The sequence below is a fragment of the Pipistrellus kuhlii genome, unplaced genomic scaffold (genome assembly GCF_014108245.1).
Source record: "Pipistrellus kuhlii isolate mPipKuh1 unplaced genomic scaffold, mPipKuh1.p scaffold_m20_p_74, whole genome shotgun sequence".
In the NCBI taxonomy this organism is placed as follows: domain Eukaryota; kingdom Metazoa; phylum Chordata; class Mammalia; order Chiroptera; family Vespertilionidae; genus Pipistrellus; species Pipistrellus kuhlii.
The window spans coordinates 1,149,921-1,168,658 of NW_023425578.1; the positions used below are offsets into that span (position 1 = coordinate 1,149,921).

Sequence of the window (18,738 nt, forward strand, 5' to 3'; positions counted from 1 at the left end):
AGGCCCTGCCGGGCGCTGCGCTCCCGGCTCCCCCTGAGGGCGGTTCCACCCGCCGCCTGCTGCCCCGAGCTCCTCCTGGGGAGTCTGGGGGTGGCGTAGGGGGGGGGGGAGGGGGAGGACAGAACCCCTCCCCCGGGCGTGGGGGGGTCTTAAAGCCGGAGGGACTGGGAGAGATCTCTGGGGACTCCGTGGGTCCCGCACCAAGAATCCGTCCAAGCGGGCTTTTCCGTGTGGATCCCGTCCTGCAGGAGGTGCAGGGAGGGGCCTGGGCAAAGGGCGGTGCAGCTGAATGAGGTCTGGACCGCACACCAGGCAGCAGGCAGCAGACCAACGGCATGGCTCCATGGATTTAGCAGCACTCTGAGCACCAAGAGGTCACCAAAAGGTCACCAAGAGGCCACAAGAGGTCACTGGCTTGACTCCGGTCCAGGGCACAGGCCCGGGTTGCGGGCTCCATTCCCAGCAGGGGGTGTGCAGGAGGCAGCCGGGCCATGATTCCCTCTCATCATGGGTGTTTCTATCTCTCTCCCTTTCTCTCTCCCTCTCCCTTTCTACCTGAAATAAATAAATAAATACATTTTTAAAATAGATTTTATTGGTTTTTTTGTGTGTTTTTTTACAGGGAGGAAGGGAGAGGGAGAGAGAGCTAGAAACATCGATGAGAGAGACTCATCGACCAGCTGCCTCCTGCACACCCCCCACTGGGGATGTGCCTGCAACCAAGGTCCATGCCCTTGACCGGAATTGAACCTGGGACCCCCCCAGTCTGACGCTCTAGCCACTGGGCCACACCAGCCAGGGCTAAAGTAAAATATCCTTGAAAAGAGGAGTGTGCACGCAGGCCTGTTCGCCAGCCCGCGGGGACGATGGTAAGCGGCCGGTGGGCGTGGGGTGGTGTCAGGCCATCGCCGTTACAGGTTTTTTCCTTCATCTCCTGCGTTTGGCGAGGGTCGGAGGTCCCGCGTGCTCCGGCTGCGTCTCTGGTTCCAAATGCCACCTCCAACGCCGTGACTCACCCACGGCGTCTCAGCCAAAACCCCGCCCCAGCGCCAGACCCTGGCCGGGTGCCACCTGCTCCCCCGGAGGCGCTGTCTCCGGGCTGCCAATCTGGTCCCCGCCGCCTCCCGCCCGCGCTCACCGCCGGGGCCTCTCCCGCCCGCCCGCCCGCCCGCCCCCCCAGCCCACATCGCCCCCGAGTCACCCGCTCCCTCCGCCACGCCCCGGCCCCCAGAGACTCCGTTTTCTCCTCCGAGCACATGGGATGGCGCCCAGCTTTGCCCAGAGGACTCCATGGGACTCCCAGCTCAGGGAAAGCCCCATCGTGTCCCCCCAGGACCCCCCCACCTGCCCTGGGCCTCCCGCCTCCTCCCCCCCCACCCGCCCCTCTGAACCCCACCACCTCCCCCTGCTTTCTTTATTTTGTGAAACTATGTGTGTGTTGATTTCAGAGAAGAAGGGGGAGAGAGAGAAACATCCATGATGAGAGCCCTGGCCGGTGTGGCTCAGTGGGTAGAGTGTCAGCCTGTGGACTGAAGGGTCCCGGGTTTGATTCCAGTCAAGGGTATATTTCTTGGTTACAGGCTCCTCCCTGGCCGAGGCCCTGGTCGGGCACATGCAGAAGGCAACCCATCGATGTGTTTCTGTCCCACTGATGTATTCTCTTCGTCTCTCCCTCTCTCTTCCGCTCCCCCTAAAAATCCATGGAAAAATACCCTCTGGTGAGGATTAAAAGAAAAGAGGGAGAGAGAGAGAGAAGCATCCAAGATGAAAGAGAATCATGGACCAGCTGCCTCCGGCACGCCCCTCACTGGGGATGGAGCCCGCAGCCCGGGCCTGTGCCCCGACCGGGATCGAACCCTGACCTCCTGGTTCCTAGGTTGACGCTGCACCATGGAGCCCCCAGCCTGGCTGAACCCTCTTTATTTTATTGTTTTGTTAAAGACGCCGGTCCTTCTCTCTCAAAGCTCCTGTGTGGTCCCCTCCTCTCTCTTCCTCCTCAGGAACCTCTCTCCCTCTTCCTCGTTGGCCGGAAGCCGTGTGTTCTGGGGATCAGAGTCGGGGGCCGGGGCGGGGCTCCGCAGGACGGAGAAATGGGGTTTGCCTGGGCCCCAGGACGGACCAGCTCTCCTTCCCAGGCCCCTGGCTGTGCAGTCGGTCGTGTTCTGCTCGGTCTCCTCGGGGCGGAGCCCAGCGGAGGGGCGGGCCCGCGGGGGGAGCCTGTCCCCGCTCCGGGCCAGGCCGAGCACAGAGAGGCCGCCTGTGTGCGCGCCGGCTCCCACAGACGCGTCTGTCCCCGCGCCACCCGCAGCGATGAAAGAGCCTGTGTCCGGCCTCCTGTCCGGCGCCTGTGCCCCCCCCCCCCCCAGCGGCTCCCGGGACCGGCTCAGGAGCCCTGGCCGGTGTGGCTCAGCGGATGGGGCGTCCGCCTGCAGTCCGGGTTCAATTCCCGGTCAGAGTTGTGGGCTTGATCACCAGTAGGGGGCATGCAGGAGGCAGCCCATCAGTGACTTTCTCATCCTTGATGTCTCTCCCTCTCCCTTCCTCTCTAAAATCAATAAAAATAGATTAAACAACAAAACAGACAAAGAAAAACCCTCCGTGTGGGACACTGTCCCGTCCTGGAGGGTCCCCTCGGCCCCCCTGCGGGGTCGTCTGGTCTGGCTGGTCCAGAGCAGCCCCCGCCTCTGGGTTCCGTCCTCCCTGTCGCCGAAGGCAGAGCCAGCAACATCCTGCGGATTCGGGGCGCCACCAGCAACACCGAAGGTTCCGCCCGCCCCGCCCCGCCCCGCCCCGCCCCAGGCGGACTCCCATCACCTCCGGAAAGCCCTGGGCATCCCCGCCCGAGCGGGACACCCTCCAGGTGGACAGACGAAGGCGGGCGGGTGGTTAAAACCCCCTCGACCGGGCACGTGGGCTTTTTAAAAAATACATTTTATTGATTTCTTACAGAGAGGAAGGGGGAGGACAGAGCCCCATCGGTCAGCTGCTCCTGCTCCTGCTCGCCCCACTCTGGGGAGGGAGCCTGCCGCCTAGGCCTGGGCCCTGACCGGGAATCGAACCCTGACCTCTTGGTTCCTAGGTGGATCCTCAACTCCTGAGCCACCGGCCGGCCCCACAGGCACTCAGGCCCCTGCTAACTAAATGAGTTGTTGGAACCCAAGTTCCCGGCCTGCGACTCGGAGAAGCTCCCTCCCACGCCTGGCTTGCTCTCCTGACATTTCGGTAAATTGGATGTTAAGCCATCCCTGCCCTGCACGGGACGCCCTTAGCGAAGGCGTCAGAGCAAGACCTCCGCGGAGCAAGCTGTCGGGAGGCGCTGCGTGTCCCGGGAGACGCTCGCTCCCAGCCCCCTCCGCGCCCCAGGAGGCGCCTCCCAGCGTGCAGGACGGTGTGCGGAGGGGCAGGCGCAGCAGGCGCAGCCGCTCAGGAACACAATGTATCCAGGCTGATGGCTGTGAGAGGGGCAGGCGCAACCATCCAAGGATGCAATGTGGACGAAACCGGTGTGGCTCAGTGCAGAGAGCGTCGGTCTGCGGACTGAAGGGTCCCGGGTTCGATTCCGGTCAAGGGCATGGACCTTGGTTGCGGACACATCCCCAGTAGAAGGTGTGCAGGAGGCAGCTGATGGATGTTTCTCTCTCGTCGATGTTTCTCTCTATCCCTCTCTCTTCCTCTCTAAAAAATCAATAAAATATATTTTTAAAAAGGATGCGATGTGTCCGAAGGGGCAGGCGCATCCGTCTGGGATACGATGTGTCCGGCCCCCGGCTCCCGGCTCCTCTCCCCAGTGAGGAAACGCCGTGCATTTGTTTACATGGATGCTAACGGCTTGCTAACGAAGGATGAGCGGATGCTAATGTATTCCCCGGGAGACAGACTCCGCTGACTGACGGGCTTCTGCTTCCTCCGCGCAGGCGCGGGCGCGGTCATTAACGCTGTTCCTCCTCCGGGCGGAGGATTGGTATGCAAACGACATGCAAATGACATGCAAAGTGTGTGTCGTGGCCACGCCCCCGCCGGGGGCAGGGGTTCCGGGCAGAGGTTCTGCGAGCCCACCCGCCCCCTTGGCTGTGTCTGGGAGACCCCAGGGCCAGAGAATGTTCTGGAGCCTGTTCTCAGACGGAAACAATTAATAAACGCCGCGCCGTGTCCTGTTGCGCGTTCAGAGATCATTAGGCCCCGCTGTCTGCTGGGAGTGCGGGGTGATTGCCGCCATCGCTCACAGCGGGTCTCATTTCACCACAAAGACGCCGCTCAGAGATCCCGGCCTTGCGGAAACTGGTGTGGCTCAGTGGACAGAGCGTCGGCCTGCGGACTGAAGGGTCCCAGGTTCAATTCCGGTCAAGGGCATGGACCTTGGTTGTGGGCACATCCCCGGTGGGGGGTGTGCAGGAGGCAGCTGATTGATGATTCTTTCTCATCGATGTTTCTAGCTCTCTATCCCTCTCCCTTCCTCTCTGTAAAAAAATCAATAAAATATGTGAAAGGAAGGAAGGAAGGAAGGAAGGAAGGAAGGAAGGAAGGAAGGAAGGAAGGAAGGAAGGAAGAAAGAAAGGAAGAAAGGAAGAAAGAAAGAAAGAAAGAAAGAAAGAAAGAAAGAAAGAAAGAAAGAAAGAAAGAAAAAGGAATCCCGCAGCCTCGCTTCCCTGCGTGGTATTTGGGGGCAGAGGCCATTGGCTGGGCCTACAGCCTGGCTCCAGACCTAGTCTGTTTTTTAAAATATATCTTACTGATTTCAGAAAAGGAAGAGGGAGAGAAACGCCTATGAGGAGAGAAAATCGTGGAGTGGCTGCCGAGGGCCTGTGTCTGCGACATGTGTGTGCACGTCGTCCTCTGTGCACACGGGCGTCCATGCTCAGGTCCCAGGACACGCGGGAGGGGGCCTCGCCGAGGACACGTGGTGGCGAGTCCCGGAATGGCACACCTGACGCGTGTAGCGTGTTACCCGTCAGTGTTTTGTGGGAACCCCTTTCACGTCCCCCGTGGCTCAGGGCTCCGGTTCAAGGTTCGGGTTCCAGAGAGGGCCGCACACAAATGAAAAGAGACGTTAGAAAAGCATTCGTTTGGGGAACGGGGGCCAGGCGGGAGCCCCGGAGAGGATACCCCCGGCTCCCGCCCTGCCCTCCCTCTCAGCACGGTGACGGGACACATCCTCATCCCGCGGGCGGGAGACCCCAATCACGGCCAATCCCGAGACTCAAAGGTGCAGCTGCCTCCACCACCCACGTCTCAGCCGAGCGGTGAGCGCTCAGCCCTGACCTCTCAGAGCAGGTGAGGCGGCCCAGCCCTCCCCTCCCCGTCCACACCGCTCCGTTTAGGAATCTGTAAAGCTGCCGGCCGGCGAGGCTCAGCGGCCCAGCACCGGCCGAGGGACCAGGAGGCCCCGGCTGCGGGCTTGGTCCCCGGGGGGCCTGCGGGAGGCAGCCGATCCATGATGCTCTCTCATCACCGATGTTCCTCTCTCTCCCCCTCCCTTCCTCCCTGACATCAATGAAAGTATGTTTTAAAGATAAAAGTTTTAATATCGGTTAAGTTCATTCAACTTGATCACAGAGCTGAGGCTCAAATTTGGAAACAGTGCGGACACTGAGTGGACAGATGATGATGATCTCTGAACGCATACTAATTTGGCCTCTCAGTGTGTGTGTGTGTGTGTGTGTGTGTGTGTGTAGCCCGGTGCATGCATTCGTGCATGGGTGGGGTCGGCCAGCCTGGCCGGGGGAGGGGACATGGACGGTTGGCCAGCCTGCCTGCTGGTCGAACTCCTGATCAAGGGGACCATTTGCATATGAGCCTTTTATTCTATAGGATAGACACGGGGTGGCCAGATTATTGTGTTCAGAGATCATCATAATCTGGCCACTCAGTATGTATGTATATATACACATATATATACACTATACATATGTAACACACTATATACTAGTACACACATATGCACACACATACACCTGTTCTATGGGTCTATTACATTTCATAGACACGCATGCATGCACACGTGTACACGCAGCACATCATATGTTAAATATGTATACATGTTTACATGCATATCGCACCAGCTAGTGCACGGTATGTACACGTGTGCGTACGCGGGTACATCTGTAACGCATAGTGTGTTGCCTCGTGCATATGCCATACGGACGAGCTCACACCCATGCGTTTGCATGTGTGCACGTATGAAAGGTTCATGTTTAAGGCCCTGGCAGCCTCGCAGGCCTCAGGGTGCTGTCGCCCAGCCCCCTGCAGGGGGCACTGCGGGGAGAGGGGGGCCGGTCCCGCAGACCGCAGACTGCCTCTGAGCTGGAGAAGGAGGGCGAGCCATCGCCCCGGGGCGTCTCCGGCCCCAGCAGACTGTCTAATTAGGTCGGTGACTCTGATTTCCCTGGATTGGAGTGGAGCCGCGATGAAATCCCACTTTAATCAGCCCTGCGCCTCGCTCCTGGGGAGACGCCCCCCTCGCCCCCCAACTTCCGCCCGGAGCGCGTCCCTCTGGCCTCAGCCGCCATCCCCCCGTCAGCAGTAACGAGGCCCCTTGTGTTAATGCCGTTTTCAAATACACACGGTGTGAGTGTCAGAGAGGAAGGGAGAGGAGGGAGAGGAATATCCATGAGGAGAGAGGATCATGGACCGGCTGCCTCCTGCACGCCCCACACTGGGGATGGAGCCCGCCACCCGGGCCTGTGCCCCCACCCACCGGGAGCCAAACCCATGACCTCCTGGTTCCCAGATTGACGCTCACTCCTGAGCCAGGCCGGCCGGGCTGAAGACACCACGTTTAGACGGTTCTCCAAAGACTGACTGATCTAAACCACGCCCCCTATCACTCCACATGACTTTTTTTTTTTGAGAATTAAATAAAAAAATAACACTTTAAAAAAAATGAGTATGATTGAATAATAAACAATTTAAAGAAGACTTCTTATTAAAAGATTGACGTCTAAGCTGGCCAGCGGCTCAGTGGGGTAGAGCGTGGTGTTAATAAAATATCGAAGTCCACCCAGACTGACTTTTTCACACATTTGCCGGACTCTCACTATGATGCAACAGCCGGCGATCAGAGCGAGACTCCAGCCCGTACATCACTGAGACCCCCTGGGGACGCGAGACATAAATCAAACCCTGCACGAACACAGAGACCCCTGGAGCGATGCACTGACAACCGCCAGGTGCCAGAATGCACGGTATTGACAAATCCCTTATGTAATCACACAGGAAAGGGGTGGGAATGGCCAGGAGAAACACAAAACGTGGAGCCGTGGGGGGCGGGGCGTGAGGGGCGTGGGTCCAGGAGAGAGGAGGCTCGGGTCCGAGGCGGTCACGCAGCGTCCGCACTGAAACCCGTTGTTAGGAAGGACGTAGTCAAACCACGCGGTGCTGCGGAGCGGGGACTTTCTAGCCCGAGAGAGGGGGGGCTCCCAGCTCTGAAGGCCCCCCTCCCGTCCTGGCTCGCCGAGGGAGGCGCCAGCCCTCGCCGGACCTCCAAACCGGCCACCGCCGGCGCTCCCCGTGTGAGACTGCGTGTAAGCAATGACTCTCAAGAGCAAAATCACCACAAAGATTTTCATAAATTTCCGATAAAAAGACCCGAAAGAGTCTGTGTGCCCGGCCGGCCTGGCTCAGGGGCTGAGCATCGACCTAGGAACCAGGAGGTCCCGGTTCGATTCCCGGTCCGGGCACAGGCCTGGGTTGCCGGCTCCATCCCCAGTGGGGGGCGTGCAGGAGGCAGCCGGTCCATGATTCTCTCCCGTCGATGTTTCTCCCTCTCCCTCTCCCTCTCCCTTCCTCCCTGAAAGCCATATAAATATTTTTTAAATAAATGAAAATTATGACCCCCGGAGCGTGGGAGGACGCCGGCTTAGGACGGCCCAGCGCCCACGGCCCCTTTCCGGAGCTGTGTCCTCGGCGGTTCAGCACCGGCCTCCTCACACCCTCCGATCCGTCCGCAGTGGAGGTGAGGCCGCCGAGCTCCGGGCGGCGGAGGCCCGGGCGGGGGGAGCGGCCGGACACACGGGACGGGAGCGGCGGGCCGGCCTGGGGCAGTGCCATCCGCACAGGAAGTCCGTGCCGCGCTGCGGGAGGGGCGGGAGCGGGGTGAGAACGGCCCCGCACGGCTTCCCCGGGCCCAGGACCGCGCTCGGTCACACCTGTGCACACGGCGGCACCGAGTCTCTGAGCTGGACACACCGACACGTCCCACGCCACGTGTCCCGGCTTCCGTGTCACTGCCACGCGCCCACCTGCGGGTCACGGCTCCTCCTGCCCAGGACTGGTCGGGGTTTCCGTTTGGAAAAGCCCGGAGGTGCGGGGGAGGGGAGGGAACTTGGGAGACACCGGCTCCTCCAACGGCTCTGTCTCCGGAAGATGCCCCGCCGGCAGCCCCTCCACCACCGGGAGGGCCCGGTCAGACCCCGAGGACGAGCCGTTCTGTCCCTTCCTCACAACCAGAGGCCGTGACAGCCAGTAAGACACGCCCGGGAGCCGTGTGTGTGTGTGTGTGTGTGTGTGTGTGTGTATCTGTATGTTTGTGTGTGAGTATGTGTGTGTGCATGTGTAAGTGAATGTGTGTGTATGTGTGTGCATATGTGTATGTGTGAGTGTGAGTGTGTGTGTGTGTGTGTGTCTGTCTGTCTGTCAGGCTGCTGGCATGTGCACTTGGCTTTTCTTAATATATTTTTATTGATTTCCCAGAGGAAGGGAGAGGGAGAGAAACACCCGTGATGAGAGAGCATCACGGACCGGCTGCCTCCTGCACGCCCCGCACTGGGGATGGAGCCCACAACCCGGGCCTGTGCCCTGACCGGGAATCAAACCCTGACCTCCTGGGTCACAGGTGACGCTCACTGCCGGCGGGAGGGTGGCCTTGGTCTCTAACCTCCGCCTGCCGGGGTCCATCTGACTCCATGGCCTCTCTCCTCCGGGTGGTCCGGCTCCCTCAGTCCCGAGGCGCTAACACATCATCGGAGCCGCCGACCACGCCGCCGTCCCTCCCGCAGCAGCCTCCCCCCATCCACCCCCACCCCGCCCCCCGACGTGAGACCCTGCGCGGGAGCTCGGGGAGGCTCTGCTTCCAGGAACTGGGGGCGCACGGGGACCCCCAGAACCTGCTCTCTGTAGGGCCCCGTCGGAAAGGGGGTCACACACAAATGCAGAGCTGGCCCAGGCTCAGGGCGCTGAGGGGGACCCCACCCCTTCTGCTGGGAACTCGGGGGACAAGTTGGGGCTGGCGGCTGCAGCGGAGCGGGGAGAGGGGGGGGCCAGCGGGCGCCCGAGGCTGCACACCGGGCGCTAAGCAACGCGGGTCCCGCAGCCCGGAGCCCGGCGGCCTCCGCACCCGCACCCGCAGCGGGACGGGCAGCCCCTCACCTCCTGCAGGTCCTGGGGTGCCTCCCCCCCCTTCCACTCCGCCCGCCCTGCCCGCTCCCCTCCGGGGCCCCCACGCAGATCACACTTTGGGGGGACCGGACTAAGGTCTCCCCTCCCCCCGGTTCCCCGTCCTCAGGGGCCGCCCCTGCCGCAAAGGGGCCGCAGACTCGCCGGCCACGCGCGCGCACCCCCGAGCCCTCGGTGCCACCCCCAGGCCCCGCACCCGCCCGCACCCGCCCACGCGCTCTCCCTGCGCGCTCCCCGCGAAGTTGGTCCCGGGCCGCGGGCCGCGGGCCTCACCTGTGGCGAGCAGGGCGGCCAGGCCCAGCAGCGCGGGGGGCCGGCGCGGCGGGCGCATCCTGGAGCCGCAGGCGGAGCCGCCGCCCCGGCGCGTCCGGAGCGGGGGACGCGGCCGCCGAGTCCCGGAGGCCCGCGCGGGGCTGGGGGCGGGAGGGGGGAGCGAGGCCGGGAGGGGGGAGCGGGGTGCGGGGCCGGGAGGAAGGGAGGGGGTGCGCTAGGGGTGCGGGCGGCCGCGGGGCCCTGCGCGCCCGGCACGCGTGTCCATGGCCCCGGGGGCGGGAGTTCTCTCACAGCCCGGCGCGCGGGCGAGCCCCACCCCCACCCGCTCCCGCTCCTCCGGGGCTTTTCACTCGGATCCCCGCGGGCCCGGGTCCCTCCCCGGTGACCGGAGCGCGGACCGGCCCCCGGAGGGCCCGGCGAGGGCGGCTCCGCGCGCGCGGGCGGCGGCGGGGGCGGCGCGGGGGCTCCGGGCCGGGCGGCGGGGCGGAGCGCGGGGCCCCATCCCTCCCGGCCGCGCCCGGGGAGGAGGGGTGACGCCGAAGTTTGGGGCGCAGCCCAGGGCCCCCCCGGCCCGGCCCCCGGCGCGGAGCTCCCGGCAGAGGCGGCGGCCCGGCGCCGGCGGAGGAGGAGGAGGACCCGCCGCGGCCGCGGAGGCGAGCGCCCGCCCGAGTGCCCCGCGCGGCTCCGCGCTCCGCGGTAAATTGCCCTTTTCTTCCCCCAAAGCCCCACCCTCCCGGAGTGACAGCCCGGAGCCCCAATCCGCAGAGTGAACCCACCTCCCCCGCCCGCCCCCGCGCCCCCCTCCCGCGCCCCTCCCCGGAGCGCTGGCGGGAGGGGCTGCGGGGGGCGGGGGGCCTGGTCAGCCCCGGGGGGGCCCCCAACAGGTGTCCTTCCTTTCTCCCCCAGACCCAGGGGAGGGGTCCTCTGGCGGGGGGGAAGGGGGCAGGGGGGCGGGGGGCGTATGAGGGGGGCAGCGGGGGAGGGATCTCTGCGGGGGGCCCTCACCCCGCACCCCACAGGCCCAGCAATCTCTGGGCAGAGCGTCTAACCTCTGACCTCAGGCCTGCCATCCTGAGGGCCCCTCACCCCGTCGGGGAATGAGTGCCGGGGTCAGCGACCCTAAAAGAATCCCCATTGGAGCCCCGGCCGGTGCGGCTCAGCGGACAGAGCGTCGGCCTGCGGACTGAAGGGTCCCGGGTTCGATTCCCAGTCTGGGCACAGGCCCGGGTTCGGGCTGGATCCCCAGTGAGGGGGGCGGGGGCGTGTAGGAGGCAGCGGATTCTCTCTCGTCATGGATGTGTCTCTCCCGCTCTGAGATGGGTACAGACGCGTTTTTAAAAGGAATTCCCCCGGGAGCCACCGGGCCTCAGGCCCTCACCCTGCGGGTCGCACCCCTTTGGGGCCCAATGAGCCTTTCACAGGGGTCAGCTAAGTCCGTCAGAAAACACAGATTTTACATCACGATGCATGCACAGGAGCAAATCACAGCTATGAAGTAGAAAGGAAAATCATGTTATGGTTGGGGTCACCAGGACATGAGGAGCTGTATAAAGGGCTGAGGCATTGGGAAGGCTGAGAACCACTGCCTTAGGCATTGGGGAGAGGAGAGGAGGGGAGGGGAGGGGAGGGAGGGAGGGGAGGGGAGGAGGGAGGGGAGGGGAGGGGAGGGGAGGGAGGGGCCAGGGCAGCGGCCTGAGTGTCAGGGTCCCTCCGGGGCCTTGAACCAAGCAGCTCAGACCTCAGAGCAGGTGCGGGCGCCCACGATGGCGGACAGCTGCCAGGAGCCCGGGGGACCACCTCGGAGGGCGGAGGGGGGAGGCAGGGGTCCCCTCGGGCCCGTGATGGGGGCGGAGGGGGAGGCAGGGATCCCCCGGGCCTGTGATGGGGGCTGAGGGGGAGGCAGGGGTCCCTCGGGCCTGTGATGGGGGCGGAGGGGGAGGCAGGGGTCCCCCTCAGGCCCACGATGGCGGAGACACGGGCGCCTGCCTGGGGAAGGCCAGTGAGAGGCCCCGGCGTTCCCGCTGAGACAGCCCCGCTTGCTCCAGACTGGCCTTCCTGGATGTGGGGCGTACGTGTGTCTGTTTCTTCTTTTATTTCTTTTTTTTTATATATAAGTTTTTATTGATTTGAAGGAGGGAGAGGAAGGGAGAGGGATGGAGAGAGAGAGAAACATGGATGTGAGCGCTCCACAGCCACCGGCTGCCTACTGCACGCCCCCTGCTGGGGGACTGACTGCGAAACCCAGGCAGGTGTCTGGACCCAGAACCCAACAGGGACCTCTCGAGCTCCCGGTGATTGGGATGATGCTCAACCCACTGAGCCACCCCGGCCGGCTCCCTTTGACTTCCTAAACGCCCGCCTGTTCCCGGTGCATCTCCCCTAAAAGCTCCCCGGCCTGCGTGAGGCAAATAACAGAAGAGATCCGTGTCCTGGGGGTCTGAACCCTGAGCCAGCGCCCCCGCACTCTGCACGCGTGTTAATACCGGAGTGGGGACCCCCCCCCCCAGTGTCTCTGATTCCCCTGGTGTGTGTGGGGGGGGGGGGGCTCGGGAACCAGCACCCTAACACGCCCCAGGAGAGGGAGGCCCCAGCGGCCGGCTCCCACCCGCCCGCGCCCGCCCCCTCTCCCGCCCATTGACTCCGAGCCCTCTGCCTCCCTCGGAGCCGCGTGCTCCCTCCTCGGCCGGGAATCAATTTGGAAGCCGTTCTGTCAGTAATTAAATCGCGCTAATTGGTCGTGCTGTGTGCAGCCAGCTCCGACACGGCGGCTGGGCTGCTGTCTTTGGATAAAACAAATGTTCTGAGCAGCCGCTTCCAGAACTGCCAGCCTGGCCCGGGCGGAGGCGGGGCCGGGGGGCGGGCGGGGGCCCTGCAGCCGGAGGGAGGGACGGGCCAGGTGTGGCTCACACCCCCTCCGTCACCGCCGGACTCGCACCCGAGAGGACAGGGGGGCGGTCGGGGGGGGCGGAGTGGCCACGTCGGGAGTGGGGGCAGGAGACATCCCCACAGGCTCCCCGGGGGCCGGGTTGGCTGGGAAAACCTCCGGATTAGGAGAACTCTCTTCCTTCTTCCTCTTTTTTTAAAAAAATAAAATATATTTTTATGGACTTCAGAGAGGAAGGCAGAGGGAGAGAAAGAGAGAAAAACATCCATCCTGAGAGCATCATAGACCGGCTGCCTCCTGCCGGCCCCCACTGGGGACGGAGCCTGCCACCCAGGCCTGTGCCCTGACCGGGAATCGAACCCTGACTTCCTGGTTCCTAGGACGACGCTCACCACTGAGCCACCCCGGCCTGGCTGTTACTTTCCTCTTAGTGAGAGTCCCCGAGGAAGCCAGGGCTGCGAGGGCTGTGAATTTCCACGAGGGCTGGCTCCCCTCTCTGGCCGCCCCGGCTCCCGTGGGGTTTCCATCTGGAGCCGCAGACCCGCGGCCTCCATGTCTGTCCGACCACAGACGCCGCCCCGCCCCACAGGGGGCCTCACCCCGCGGCGCCAGCGCCCCAAGACCATGCTCTCCCATCCTTCAATCCAGACTTTCAATTCTTCCTCTGTGATTTTCTTTTCTTTTTTTTGGCTTGTCCACCTTTTTTTTGGTTGAGGGGGCAAGGGGGATCCCCGGAGGTGTCTGTGGGGTACGCTGCTGCCCTCAGAGACAGGGAATGGACATCACTTTCTTTATATATTTTTTAATTGATTTTTTTTTTTACAGAGAGGAAGGGAGAGAGATAGAGACATAGATGAGAGAGAAGCATTAATCAGTCGCCTCCCACACACACCCCCACTGGGGATGTGCCCGCAACAAAGGTACGTGCTCTTGACCAGAATCGAACCCCGGACCCTTCAGTCCGCAGGCCGACGCTCTACCGCTGAGCCACACCGGTTTCGGCTGGACATCCCTTCCAATTGCTCCCCAAACGGTGAACTCTGGGGCGCGGAGGGGAGGCGGTTTTCATGCATCGAAGGTGGGGGAGCGGAACCGGGTCCCCCAAACCCCAGGGCGAGGCCCGGGACAGCCCCAGGCGGCCGGACCACCGCGGGCAGTACCGTGGACAGCGGCATCCGCTGTCCTGCAGCGACCCCTGGTGGCGAGAGCGTGGCCGTTCCGGACACCAGCTGCTCCCAAAACCGTGGTCAGCAAACGGCGGCTCCTTGGCCCCTTGCGTGTAGCTCTTCCGCAAAACGTCACGGCCTGGGCGAGTCTAGTTTGAAGAAGTGGCGTTGGAAGAAGTTTACGTTTTAAAAATGTGGGTCTCCAAAGAAATTTCAATGGTGCTGCTGATAGCTGGCTCTATGGACGGATGAGTTTGCCGACCACAGTCCCAAAACAAATGAACCAGCGTCTCCCCCGCTGTCACCAAGGAACATGGATACGGTTGGCGTTAAAAACGATCCCCTTTGCCCGGCCGGTGTGGCTCAGGGGCGGAGCAGCCACCTGGGAACCAGGAGGTCGAGGTTCGATTCCCGGCCAGGGCACAGGCCCGGGCTGCGGGCTCCATCCCCAGTGGGGGGCGTGCAGGAGGCAGCCGGCCGGCCAGTGACTCTCTCATCACGGAGGATTCTCTCTCTCCCTCTCCCGGCCACTCTGAAATCAATAAGAATATTTTTTTAATGCCACGTGCTTTCCCCCAGGCCCCTGGCTGCCCGCCCACATGATTCACTGCCTTCCCTCAAGGTCAAAGCCATGAGACTCCACCTCAGAAGCACAGGCTTCGCCAGCTGCACAACCCCTAAAACCTTCCCCCCACCCCGGAGCCGGGGGCAGTGCCTGCAACCCCTCCCCCTCCCCCCCTCCGAGTTCATACGAAACAGGGACCTGCTCTGCTCGGGCCAACGCTTTTCTCTTCTCCCCGAGAAAGCCGGGGCTGGGGGGGTGAGGAGGGGGAGCAGTAACAACCCCCCACCCACACCTCCTGTTTCATTTTTGTATTTTCTCCCTGTATTGTTTTTATTTTTATTTTTTCATTGTTTGAAGGATTACAAATACCGTGTTTCCCCGAAAATAAGACATCCTCCGAAAATAAGACCTAGCTCATGGAAAGAGAAGACATCCCCTGAAAATAAGACCTAGCGCAACTTTGGGAGAAAAAAAAATTAATATAAGACACTGTCTTATTTTCGGGGAGACAGGGTAGTAGTACATCTCTCTCCTTTCCTGCCCCCCCTCGACACCTTCCCCCCACCGGCACCTCCTGGCGGCCGCGTTCCGGGCGCTGCGGGCGCCGGGAGGTCCGTGGCTGCCCCGGGGGCGGCGCCCCATGGGAAACGCTGACGTGACAGGCGCCTGCGGTGCCGTGAGCGCCGGGCGCGGCGCCTCTGCGCGGGGCGCGGTGTCAGACGCCGAGTTCGGGGTGATGCTGCGTTCGTGTCACGTCTGCCCCGGAGGCGGCGGCGGCTCCTTGGGGGGGGGGGGGGGCGCCCTCTGCAGACGCCGGGGCCCCTCACCCGCCGGAGATCCAGGGGCAGAGAGAGGTCCTGGAGGCAGAGGCGACCTTCAGCTCCCGGGTCAGGGAAGGTGCGCTGTCCCCCCGCCCCCCGCCCTCCTCCCCAGCTCCCTGCCCGGACCCGCCTCAGGCTGGGTCGGAGCCAGGACTCCGGGGCGAGGGAAGGAGCCACGGCTCACAGGACGCCGGGACGCGGCCCCCGGCCGGTGTCCCCGCTCCCCACCCGCTGACCGCAGACCGGGGCGCTCACAGGAGGGCGCTCTTGTTTTCCTTAAATATATTTTATTGATTTTTACAGAGAGGAAGGGAGAGGGAGAGAGAGCTAGAAACATGGAAGAGAGAGATACATCAACCAGCGGGCTCCTACACGCCCCCCACTGGGGATGTGCCCGCAGCCAAGGTACATGCCCTTGGCCGGAATCGAACCCGGGACCTTCCAGTCCACAGACTGACGCTCTATCCACTGAGCCAGGCCGGTTTGGGCTGGAAGGTGCTCTTTTCCCAGACGGTCCCTGCGCCCCGGCCCCCCTCCTCCACGCGGTCTCCGCAGCCCCGCCCACAGGAGGCGTCTCTGTCCCCGCCCCCTGGACCCGGGCCGTGGCCGGCAAACCCATCCGTCCACGGAGCCCAACACCACCAGCACGGCGATGCCACACTTTGGAAACCGAAACTGTACAGGCAGGTACATGGTTACTCCCTTAATGAGGGCACTCCTGAGCTGGCCTTGGCTGAAAACTCAAGGGGCCAAAGAGCCGCCTGTGGCTGGAGAGCCGCGGTTTGCCGACCCCTGGCCTAGAGGGACCCCTGGGTCACCCGGGCCTCTGGGAGGGGCCGCCAAGTGAGCGTCTGAGGCCGCCTGCTCCCACCCTGTGCCCTCCGCGTCCAGGCCCAGGGCTGCGTTTGAGTTTACGGCTCAGATGATATATGAGCATTTTATATATATATTTCTATTGACTTCAGAGAGGGGGGGAGGGGAGAGAAGCATCCATGATCAGAGAGAATTAAGGCTCGGCTGCCTCCTGCACGCCCCCCATGGGACCGGGCCCACAACCCGGGCCTGTGCCCTGAGCCATCTCCCCCTGTGGTCATGGGATCGCTTTCCTCCCCCCCCCAGGCTGGACCTCGGACGCTGCGCCCAGGAACCACAGGACACGGAGCCGCACCGGGGAGTCTGGGCGCCGCTGAGGTCCGGGCGGGAGAGATGTGCAAACGTCCGTGATGTGTTGACAGCACCGATGGTTCCTCGTCCTGCCGCCCTGGGGAGGGGGGGAGGGCAGAGGTGGAGACACAGAGCGAGGCCCAGAGGCCACAGCGTCTCCCTCTGCGCCCTGGAAAAGCAGAGCTGTACCCATGGCCTGGAGGGACTCTGACACCATTGGGTCCTCAGGAAGGTTGAAGGTCGAAGGTCGAAGGTCGAGGAGACTTTGAAAGTGACCAGGGAACCGCCCAGTCTAACTGCAGAGATTCCAGGTGTTTTGTTTGTTGTTGTTGTTGTCGTTTATGTATTTGTGTGGATGTCAGGGAGGAAGGGAGAAAGAGAGAGCGAGAGACAAATCCATGAGGAGAGAGAACCTTGGACCAGCTGCCTCCTGCAAGCCCCCACTGGATGGAGCCCCCAGTCCTGGCCTGTGCCCTGACGGGGAATCGAACCCTCACCTCCTCCTGGTTCACGGGCCGATGTCAGCCCCTGAGCCCGCCCGCCAGGCCCCAGCTCCTCCCCGTGTCATTTCCATCCGGGACCCCAAGGGCCGCGGCCTCTGCGAGCCGACGGGGCAGCTCTCGCCGCGGTCCCGGGTCCGAGCCCGGCTCCCGGCCGAGGCGGGCGGCCCTCCCGCGCGGCGGCTGCCGACCTCAGCGTTTTCCCAGAACAGCAGACAGAAGCGCAAGACAAAGGCACACATCTGGCTCCGAAAATAGGCCCCGCGAAGTAAAACGGGGAAGAGCAGATTCCGCGGCCGAGGGCGGGGTTCACAGGCTCCCCAGACGCCGTGTCTGGCTCGGCGCCGGCTGTCGGGGCTGGGAGGAGGCAGGCGTCTCCTTTTCCGGCCGGCCTGTGCCTTTCCAGTTCCAAACACCCTGGACTGCTCAGTGGTTAGAGCAACAGCCTGGGCACCAGAGGGTCCCGGGTCCGATCCCGGGTCAGGGCCCAGGCCCAGGGGGGGTGTGTGTGTGCAGGAGGCAGCCGGCCCATGATTCTCTCTCATCACTGATGTTTCTCTCTCTCCCTTCCTCCTCGCTGCCTTCCCCTCTCTGTAAAATTCACTGGGAACCCTGTCCTGGGATGAGGGTTGGTTTTAAAAAGCTGAAACCGGTGTGGCTCAGTGGATAGAGCGTCGGTCTGCGGACTGAGGGTTCCCAGGTTCGATTCCGGTCAGGGGCATGGACCTTGGTTGCGGGCACATCCCCAGGAGAGGATGTGCAGGAGGCAGCTGATCGATGTTTCTCTCTCATCGATGTTTCTGACTCTCTATCCCTCTCCCTTCCTCTCTGTGAATCATCAATAAAATATATTTTTTAAAAACAAAGTAAAATAAGTGGAGGAGTGAGACGAGGGGACGGGAGGAGGGCTCTGGGGTGAAGGGGGAGGTCGGGGGGCAGGGGGAGGTGGAAGACGCCCGGGGATTCCCCAGAGCCCGGTCCGATGAGCTGATCGGATGATCGGAACCAGGAGGACAGGCGACCGGTCACCTCAGCGGCTCCGGGCCTTCGCCCAGCGGCGGGGGCTCTGACAGCGGCGAGGGAACCGGGCGGGCTGGCTCTCGCCCCGACGATCCGCACTCACAGGCCCTCGGGGGCCGGGAAAGGCCGTAAACGAGGGGCCCCCTGTCTGAGGGAATCGGGGTGACCACGTTGCCCCTTTTCCCCTGGAGCCCAGACTCCGCCCAGCACCCACGCTCCCGTAGCCAGCCAGGGAGCCCAGCCAAGGGCTGTCTGATCCCACACTGTTCTCACGGTTGTGGCTGGGGCCGTGGCCGGGGCCAGGGCTGAGGCTGGGATTGGGGGTGGGGGCCGTGGCTGGGGCCGGGGCCGGGGCCGTGGCAGAGGCTGGGATTGGGGGTGGGGGCCGTGGCTGGGGCCGTGGCCGTGGCCAGGGCTGAGGCTGGGATTGGGGGTGGGGGCCGTGGCTGGGGCCGGGGCCGGGGCCGTGGCAGAGGCTGGGATTGGGGGTGGGGCAGTGGCCGTGGCCGTGGCCGTGGCCAGGGCTGAGGCTGGGATTGGGGGTGGGGGCTGGGGCCATGGCTGATCCTGTGAGCTTTGCTGCTTCAGAGAGAGACAGAGCCCCCTCGCCTCGGTGGGAGGGCGGTGACAGGGAACTAAAGGCGAGAGACACAGGCTCAGCTTTTTCTCCTGAAGTTTCACCTTCGGGACTTTTTCAGAGGTCGGGAGGGCGGCTCAGACACACCGGGGCTGAGGCTGGGGGAAGGTGAGCCCTTCCCCAGCGGCCAGCGGGCTTTTTCCTCCATCCACAGCGGCGAGCACTTCTCCTTTGATTTAGAGAGAGAGAGAGAGAGAGAGAGAGAGAGAGAGAGAGAGAGAGAGAGAGAGAGAGAGAGAGAGAGAGAGAGAGAGGGGGGGGAGGGGGAGAGAGAGAGAGAGAGAGAGAGACAGAGACAGAGAGAGAGAGAGAGACAGA

The 18,738-nt window shown here is 63.3% G+C and overlaps 1 protein-coding gene across 1 annotated transcript in view; it reads right to left on the reverse strand.

The window, feature by feature from the left end:
• Positions 1-9,721, reverse strand: part of TMEM132D (transmembrane protein 132D) — a 50,822-nt gene extending 41,101 nt beyond the window's left edge. Inside the window, exon 1 of the mRNA XM_045576117.1 lies at positions 9,597-9,721. Coding sequence (XP_045432073.1) covers positions 9,597-9,721 — 125 coding nt within the window. The remainder of the gene's footprint in view (positions 1-9,596) is intronic.
• Positions 9,722-18,738: the final 9,017 nt, after the last annotated feature.